This window comes from Pyrus communis, chromosome 1 (assembly GCF_963583255.1).
Source record: "Pyrus communis chromosome 1, drPyrComm1.1, whole genome shotgun sequence".
Lineage (NCBI taxonomy): Eukaryota > Viridiplantae > Streptophyta > Magnoliopsida > Rosales > Rosaceae > Pyrus > Pyrus communis.
Genome location: NC_084803.1, coordinates 10260481 through 10269372, shown reverse-complemented (window position 1 = coordinate 10269372; position 8892 = coordinate 10260481). Strand labels below are relative to the sequence as shown.

At 38.3% G+C, this 8892-nt stretch overlaps 2 protein-coding genes across 2 annotated transcripts; one reads left to right on the top strand and one right to left on the bottom strand.

Moving 5' to 3' along the window:
• Positions 1-4216, top strand: LOC137736192 (synaptotagmin-5-like). Its single transcript, XM_068475517.1, has 12 exons — positions 1-317; positions 397-444; positions 546-666; positions 1070-1191; positions 1295-1396; positions 1629-1703; positions 2236-2315; positions 2440-2590; positions 2689-2919; positions 3070-3366; positions 3515-3628; positions 3756-4216. Exons 1-12 carry the CDS (start codon positions 105-107, stop codon positions 3900-3902), a joined length of 1701 nt encoding a protein of 566 aa, XP_068331618.1. The 5' UTR covers positions 1-104; the 3' UTR covers positions 3903-4216.
• Positions 4217-4770: 554 nt separating this feature from the next.
• Positions 4771-8833, bottom strand: LOC137742470 (bifunctional purple acid phosphatase 26-like). The gene is made up of 10 exons (XM_068482350.1): positions 8723-8833; positions 7998-8231; positions 7581-7781; positions 7196-7307; positions 6810-7036; positions 6339-6477; positions 6031-6251; positions 5618-5739; positions 5261-5422; positions 4771-5146 (listed from the first exon to the last, which is right to left on the bottom strand). Exons 2-10 carry the CDS (start codon positions 8193-8195, stop codon positions 5071-5073), a joined length of 1458 nt encoding a protein of 485 aa, XP_068338451.1. The 5' UTR covers positions 8196-8231; positions 8723-8833; the 3' UTR covers positions 4771-5070.
• Positions 8834-8892: the final 59 nt, after the last annotated feature.

Below are 8892 nucleotides of genomic sequence, written 5' to 3'. Positions count from 1 at the left end.
CCCAGTCCCCAGTCCCTCTCTCTCTCTCTCTCTCTCTCTCTCTATCTCTGTCTCTGTGTCTGTCTTACCAACCGACTAAGCTTCCCCAAATCTCGACCAAACCGATGGCCTTCGTTTTCGGATTAGTGCTCGGAATACTTGTCGGGCTCGCAATCATCGTCCTCTTTGTTCGGTTCGAGAACCACCGGTCCAAGCTCCGGTCCGAGCTCGCCACCACTGTGGCTGCTTTTGCTCGAATGACCGTCGAGGATTCCAGAAAGCTCTTGCCTCCTCAGTATTACCCTTCCTGGGTCGTCTTCTCTCACCGCCAGAAGTTGAGCTCCCAACTCTCTCTCTCTCTCTCTCGCTCGCTAGAATCTCCCGGGACTAATGTGTTTTCTTTGAAATTTTCAGTTGGGATGGCTCAATTCTCACCTCGAAAAGATGTGGCCTTATATCAATGAGGTAAAAATCCATCTGGGTTTTCTGCATTTTTTTTCAAAATTTTGTGAGTTTGTTAAATTTTGATGATCTTTTGAGGTGGGTTTCTAAAATTGGTGGTGTAGGCAGCGTCTGAGCTGATAAAGACTTCAGCGGAGCCAATTCTGGAGCAGTATAGACCAGTCATATTGTCCTCGCTCAAATTTTCCAAGTTTACTCTTGGTACGGTGGCACCTCAGTTTACAGGTGAGTTCAATTCATTTAATGATTGAAAAAAAAAAAGTTCTCTCTTTTGAATTCTTTGTGCTTGTTTGGAAAGTGGGTTTTCCTTATTTGTCACAAAGATGTCACATTTCCTTATTTTTTACCACAACTTGATTGAGTGTGTAGGTAATCCCTAAATATATCTATAATTCATTAATCTAGACATACTGGCACAAAACCAAGCGCAATGGCGTTCTAATATTCATACAACCTGGGATAAGGCTTTGTTGTTTTTTGGTTGTATTCCATAGATGATAGCTGATTAAAATCTTCCATTTTGTTATGGCTTTAGTGTCATTAAAAACGGGAGCTTTAAATGAAGGGTTTGCAAAGCAATAAGCATTCATTAATGTTGGGGTTCTAATGAGATGGTTTCTTTCATTAGGGGTTTCTATAATTGAAGATGGAGGTGACAGTATCACTATGGAGTTGGAAATGCAGTGGGATGGAAATCCAAGTATAATACTTGCTATCAAAACTTTAGTTGGTGTAGCACTACCGGTGCAGGTAATCTGCAACTTAATGCCTACTTGCTTCAGTCAGTGTAGGTTTTTTCCAAAGCTCATGATGATAATACATACAATTTTGTGTCTGCATATGTCGATTTCAGGTGAAAGATATTGGATTCACGGGGGTATTCAGGCTGATTTTTAAGCCTCTGGTTGACGAGTTTCCGTGTTTTGGAGCTGTTTGCTATTCATTGAGAGAAAAGGTAGCATCCATTTCAAGTTCCAAGTGTAAAAGAATTTTAAAGGGAGAAGTTTTGTACAGATAATATAATTCATTTTACACATGAAAAGGGAGTTCCATGAGACGAAGGTTTGCACTAACATAGCATATTTGTAGGATTATTTATATTCTGTTAGTGAATAGCTAGCTATGCAATTAGATTACCAGAGACACTCAACAACACTAATGTAGCAACTGTGTTGTTTTATTTGCAGAAAAAGTTAGATTTTAAGCTTAAGGTTGTGGGTGGCGACATATCTACATTACCTGGGATATCCGATGCAATTGAGGTTTGAACTATTCCATTAATTTTTCTTTCATTAATTGAGTCTTGCACTTATGTATGATTTTATAATGTCTTGTGACATGATCTTTATTTGAGTACTTGCATGAGTTGGAAACGTAAATGTCATACTTAATGTTCTGTCTTGTAGTGAAAATTTCAAGTATCAGTTGGGAAAACAGTATTTAGGATTGACCTGGTCAATGGAGCTAGGATTTAGAATTACAGAGTGCTGATACTCCCGTAAAAGTGTGCCTTCAGTTCAAGATGAGGTTGTAGTGTTTCCATTATTGTCTGGAATATGCAGACATCGGGTTCCATAGATCCTTGCTTGTGAATTACATTAAACCAATACCAATTGTGAAACGGCTGCACTGGATGAGTTTGCAAGAAATGTATAGTAGTCCACTAGTCTTTCAGCAATATAAGACTTAATTGGTCTTATTTCATGCATGATTATCGTGCATGTTTTGCATAATATGCAGGATTTGTTTTATCATACATACTTGGTTTAATTGAGATGCAAAATTTTTATACAGGGGACCATACGGGATGCTGTTGAGGATTCAATTACATGGCCTGTTCGGAAGATTTTTCCCATTTTGCCCGGGGATTACAGGTAAAGCAGAACGCACAGGATTGTCCCTATGTCACCTATCAATATTGTTAATCGTTTATTCTATGGTTTATGTTTTCAGTTTATGGTTATTTTCTTCATATTTTGATTAACTTCATTTGGTTAGTGATCTGGAGTTAAAGCCAGTCGGAGTGCTAGAGGTGAAACTTGTGCAGGCAAAGGAGTTAACGAATAAAGACATGGTGGGAAAATCAGATCCCTTTGCAAGACTATATATACGACCTTTACCAGACAGAATGAAAAGAAGCAAAACAATTGTAAATTTTGGATCCTCTTATATATCCATTCATTTTACTTATTTGTTTTTCTTTTAATTAGTTTTGAAGAAATTCTATGTTTTTGTCTTCCTCTACAGAACAACGATTTGAATCCCATCTGGAATGAGCACTTTGAATTTATAGTTGAAGATGAAACGACTCAACATTTGGTGGTTAAAGTTTATGATGATGAGGGACTTCAGGCGTCTGAGCTCATTGGATGTGCTCAAGTACAACTGACTGAACTTCAGCCTGGTAAAGTGAAGGATGTATGGTTGAAGCTGGTTAAAAGCTTGGATATCCAAAGAGATAATAAAAACCGCGGGCAGGTTAGAAGACTAATATTCATCCCATAATAAATTGGATTTTGAAATTAGAAGATCATTTTATATGCTCCCACCCACTATAGCTGTTTTTTCTTTCTGATGTATTCTGAAAGAAAATTTCACCTTTTTAAAATGTTTTTCTTTCTGTTTTAGGTGCATTTGGAGCTGTTATATTGTCCATTTGGCATGGAGAATGGCTTTGCTAATCCTTTTACTTCCAACTCCGCAATGACCTCTTTGGAAAAGGCACTTAAAAGTGGAATGAACGGAGCAGATGCTACTGAAAGTGAAAAGGAAGCCACACAGAAGAGAAGGGAGGTCATAATTAGAGGTGTACTAACTATTACTATAATATCTGCTGAAGACTTGCCCCCTGTTGATCTGATGGGGAAGGCTGATCCTTATGTGGTGCTCACCTTGAAGAAATCAGGAACGAAAAACAAAACTAGGGTAAGATTCTGAGTGCCAGAAGACTGTAGATACCTATTTTTCTTCTTTCGACAAAATTATTCCTGTAGTTTTGATTCCTCGTAGAGCTTGCTGCCTTGTTTGATCTGTAGGTTTTGTTGATCCTTAATTTTTTTTCTTCTTTTCTCAGGTTGTTAATGATAACTTGAATCCTGTTTGGAATCAAACTTTCGACTTTGTTGTCGAGGATGGATTGCATGACATGCTCATACTTGAAGTCTGGGACCACGACACTTTTGGCAAGGTAATAATGTTTTCAGTTCTCCATTTGGTTTTTCGAGCGTAGTGGCAATGTTTCTAAAGTGTCTCATGGTAGCTTGGACCTTTACTTTTGAACTTGTGCTAACCTAGGTCCTTTCCATATCGTGCAGGACTATATGGGCAGATGCATCTTGACCCTCACTAGGGTCATCTTAGAAGGGGAATACCAAGACTCGATACCGCTAGATGGAGCCAAATCTGGGAAATTGAACGTGCATCTTAAGTGGAATGCACAACCAATTTACCGCGAGTCTTGATTGATCTCTGTCAACTGTTGTATGGATAACAGTATATGGACGATGTACTACCCACCCGGAGATGTATACAAAGAGCACCAAAGACACCTTCATTTCACACATGCTTGTTGATTCACAAACACGGAAAGTACTCAGATGGTGTACATAGTTGTTTCATAGTACCTGTCATAAATGTAGTGAAGCTGTAGCATGTATACCAATCAAATTCACGGCCTCAGCCGGGAATTACTCGGTTACTGTTTGCTTGGATTGTCGGATTATCGATCTGTGTGTTTTGAAGCGGGATTCTGCTTCTTCACCTTTGGTTACCCTTTATTATTCCATGTTTTTCAGCTACGTTGTGGTTTTTATGGAGGGGTTCTTATGCCTCAATACGACTGAACTGCCCGCCTGACTGCCGCGGAAAATGCAAGTTAATAGGATCGAATGCCACATCGTGAGCTTTGGTGACACTTACACATCTCGGCCGAGTTACTTTTAGGCTGAATTTTCTCACTTGATTGAGTGGTCTCCAACGACTTGGTTCCCTTATTTGCTTGCATTTTTTCCCCCAATTACAGTTATGTGGGACTTAGTTCTAGTAATATAAAATGTTAAAGCATGTTTGAGTTCATAAGATCGCATCTTTTTTTATGGGTGGAAAATACTAACAACCTTCTTAGCTCTTATACAGCAATGTTGCACGATAATTTGAACAATATTTTTCAAGTCGCCTTTCAAAGATTATAAAAAAATTAAATTAAAATCATGTAGGCATCCAACGGCTATTCAGCGTATTGACAAAACATGTTTCTACCAAAAACACTTAAATTTGGGAGGTTTTAATCATCAAACAACGTTTGTCATGTAAAAAGAAAAGCAGAAATGGTAATCCGAGCGAACATCACCCTTTTGTATTTAAATTTAACTCCTTAAAAGGGTCGAAACAGTCGCAAAGCAAAATAAAAATCCAATGCTATAACATATTTTTCATTTCAAAACTTTGTTGCCACGGTTAGTGGCAGCTCCAATACCATGAACAAGTAGCCAACCAACAAGGGATCGTATTGCTTATTTATGCACGTCTCTATACAAGCTAATCCGATGTTTCAACTTCCACGCATCTCTGCATCCTTCAATCAGATATTCATCTAGCAAAAGACCCCTTAAGACGCGATCGATCTTTTTTTCAATACATAGCAATTTCGTCCATTGTCTTCCTAACATTATGCTTCTTCAGTTTTCGCCTCCTGTGATTCGTACTCCTGCATTACCAAAACTCAAATCATATCAAACACATTTACTAATTTGCATTACCGAAAAGTGAATTGCTCGCTGTTTTGGCACCAAAAACATGAATACCGTATGGCTATACTCACCAGTACTGGTTGTCTAATACAAACGCGTCCATTGCGGTTTTCTTCCCATCGTCATTGCGGTTCCAATGATAGAGTGCGTATGTCCTGTTTATAAGCTCAAGCGTGGAATGCCCGTAGCTGGCTTCTCGGAACGCAGAATAATCTGGTTGTGGATTCCTAAACCTACAGAAACCATTGGAGAAATTGTTAGTCATGACTGTCTGCACAAAAAGAACTTGATTTCCCTACAGATTGTGAGTCGTCTTATCTGCATAATGAAATTATGTTTCTTAATTATGCTATCATGTATTTCGACTGATCTTTAACTTATTAACGGAACAAAAAGTGTAATCGAAAAAACTAGAATAAAGTTCTTACCTTCCAGCAAGTCCTTCTTGGTTCCCTCCATCTCCAACAGTTATGTACACAGGAGCCGATTTGTCTGGTATCGGGTACTGGTAACCACTTGTTACGTTGTATCGTATATTGGAGATACGATACTGAAAATAAAGGCGAAAGGAAAACATAAATCTCAATCTAGCGATGAAAATTGTAATTGATATAAGATGAACTAGCACAATATGTATGAACGAAACAAAAAGCCCGTTAAGTATTACAAACTTCAATGGACCTCCATGCCAGAATAACAGACTGTTTGTGTACACAAGAAGATGAACGGAATTGTAAGACTGTACTCCAATGTTGAATGCCGTAGTCATGACTATAGTATCAACTACACCATATCATATGATAGGATGCGATACAAAAACATAAAAGGTAAAGAATCATACCGATCTCTCATAAGCATGGACATGGCCAGCAAACACCACATCAACTTTGTATTGAATGAACCATCTCTCAAACACTGCTCGCATGCTTTCACCTTCCATGTAATGAACGTCGTTACTATTGTATAATGGAACATGCATAAGGACTATGAGCCAAGGTGTCTTTTCCCTGTCAACCCTTTTCAATTCTTCTGCAAGCCACCTCCATTGAGGCGTGTACTTCACTGGTGGGAAAGTTAATAGTTGATGTAAGGTATACTGGCACAAAAAGGTCTGTTCACATATTTGCAAGTGTAGGAATGTACAATTACCAAATGGAGAGTAACTGGACAACACGATTATATGAGCTGATGCACATCTGATGGCATACCAAAGAGGATTGCTACTATTAGAGGCCAAATGAGGAGTAGCATACCGATGAAGATAGTTCTTGAACGGAGTAACTTCTCCCTAGAATATGTACAAAAGTAATGGTTAGATAAAGCAACAATTTTTTGGTTGCCCTGTTAACATGATAGGAGTTTCGGAACACAACAAATCATGTACATAAACTTATTTGGATATCAGTAGAATTTTACAACTTTTTGATGTTGTGGTTCTATATTTTCATCCAATACAGTTCTAGGCGTTCTAGGATTCACACAGCCGACCCACTTAGTGGGATGTGGTTTTGTTGTTGTTGTTGTTGTTTGTACGGTTCTAGGGTCACAGAATAGTAAAAAGAGACTTATAGCGACAAAAGTAACTCAGACAGTTCTGTAAAGCTATGCTTGATACTTTACCATATAAGGCATGTAATCAATTTCATGATTGCCAGCAGACCACATCCATGGCTGATACGCAGTACTTTGCTCGATGAATCGACCCCATGTGTCCCACCGTAAACCCACTTCATTATACTGATATCTATCAGCATAGGAAAGATCTCCAACGAATAAAACAGCCTGTCCTGAACTCTTCATGTAGTGCTCAAGAGTTGACAGAGAGTTAAATGTCTGACCCAAATCACCTGCAACATACAGATAACGATTTATCGGGAGAAACTACAATATTCAACATTATTTTACACACAATGATAAGAATCCTAGGATACAAGTATATCGGGCCGTGGTCACGGCATAGAGAAACTAACTGTTATCGGACCCTTTCCAGAGAGAAAACAACTCACCTATGATCCCAAATGTGTAATGAGAATTTGGATCGATCTTTGGAGGTGTTGTAAACCAAAATTCTCGAGATGATTTGCCATTTCCAATTTTGTAATAGTACTTTGTGTCATACTGAAAACAAGACATAATTGAAGGTTTAGTGAAACTATAAGCAAGAGAATGAACAAGTTTGTATATTGCGTCTAAAACATTGAACAAGGTGGGAACATAAGTTGGGAAACTTGGAGACACCAATTCACAGAGTCGATTAAAACTTTAAATTTACGTTGTTAACTGAGAAGAAATCGCTGTCACAAGATTTTCATAATAGGCAAACCCAGAGAGTGAACATTTCACCACATATGCTTCTACTAGTATACTTCACAAAGTATTAATCATGGTTACCTCTAGGCCATCGACAAGACAGTGATGGATGTAGCCAGACTTATACTGGTAGAAGGTGTAGTTTGTCGCGACACCCTTAGCAGAAAACTCGTATTTTTTCTCTGATGTACCATACTGCACTTTACTATCCCCTGGTTCGTTGGCCGTAACCCATGAGATGATTACAGCCTTTCCATCATAGTCACCTTGGGTGATATGCACCTGCAATGAATGTATAAAGTGTATAAGAACATTACAGCTCAAAACATCAATATTGGTAAAGGATTTTCATCCTATTCGTATTAAATATAGCACTTTTGATTTAATCAAAATTGTTGGAAGAAATCAGGAACCGTAACTTTCCACATCCCGAATTCTGAAAACCTGTAAAATGTGCCTATTTTTCTACAGCAATATCAAACAGCTATGAATTCTCACTTGCTGTGGAGCATTGTAACCCTTTGGCACCGCAAATACTTTATTGTTCAGAGGGATGTCAACCGATGGATAATCAGATCGAATGAAAGTACTCGTGATTCCTGCAGCATTCCCACTCCTCACAACGCTCAACAAGACGAAGGAGGTAAGAATAATTTGAAGCAGCGTGGACTCCGTCCTAGTAACAGCTGCCGTCATTGTTCATTCAGCAAATTACACTAAAACTAACTCCACCTACAAGAAGAATAAGAAATAAGCAATCAGCCATATCAGCCATATCAGCGACCCGAAAAACCAACTGAAGAAGAAACATTTGACGAAAGGGGATAAAAGACAATTTCTGTGATCCTCCTCTCAATCGAGGCCACATCAAATTTTCAAATTTTCACAAACCCTTCCAATTTTTACTTGAAAAGCTTTGCAATTGCAAATTCCAACAATCCAACAAGATCAAAGCACCAAAATTTATTAAAAAAAATCACTTGTTAGAGTTAGAGATGGATATAAACAGATGATTTGAGTAAATCAAACACAACCAAACCCATTGAAATTCCAATTGAATTTCTGCTGAATACAAACATTTCCAATCCACATTAACACACAGGAACATAACTAAACAACTAAAAATTCATTATAATTGAATAATTAGAACTAATATTCTGCCGAATTAAATAGATCAAACAGAAAAAAAGAAACTTTCAAAGTTAGAGAGAGAGAGAGAGTACCAGAAATTTATAGCTTGAAGAGGTTGAGGAGAGAGAGAGAAAACGCAGGGGGGGAGAGAGAGATAGTGTGAACTAATTATTAGTTGGAGAGGGAAGGCGTAGATTAGTGGGCATCCGATGAGTTGACGTGGTGTGGCGTAGGTTAGAGGAAACTATAACCTCGGACCATT

What these genes read in the sequence shown, in the direction of transcription:
- LOC137736192 (XM_068475517.1), top strand. Translation starts at nt 105, where the DNA reads ATGGCCTTCGTTTTCGGATTAGTGCTCGGAATACTTGTCGGGCTCGCA. An exon ending in TGTGGCCTTATATCAATGAG is followed by an intron (nt 445 to 545) that starts GTAAAAATCCAT and finishes TTGGTGGTGTAG; the next exon opens with GCAGCGTCTGAGCTGATAAA. An exon ending in ATTTTGCCCGGGGATTACAG is followed by an intron (nt 2,316 to 2,439) that starts GTAAAGCAGAAC and finishes TCATTTGGTTAG; the next exon opens with TGATCTGGAGTTAAAGCCAG.
- LOC137742470 (XM_068482350.1), bottom strand. Translation starts at nt 8,195, where the DNA reads ATGACGGCAGCTGTTACTAGGACGGAGTCCACGCTGCTTCAAATTATT. An exon ending in TCCATGCTTATGAGAGATCG is followed by an intron (nt 5,740 to 6,030) that starts GTATGATTCTTT and finishes CTTTATTTTCAG; the next exon opens with TATCGTATCTCCAATATACG. An exon ending in CAAGAAGGACTTGCTGGAAG is followed by an intron (nt 5,423 to 5,617) that starts GTAAGAACTTTA and finishes TGGTTTCTGTAG; the next exon opens with GTTTAGGAATCCACAACCAG.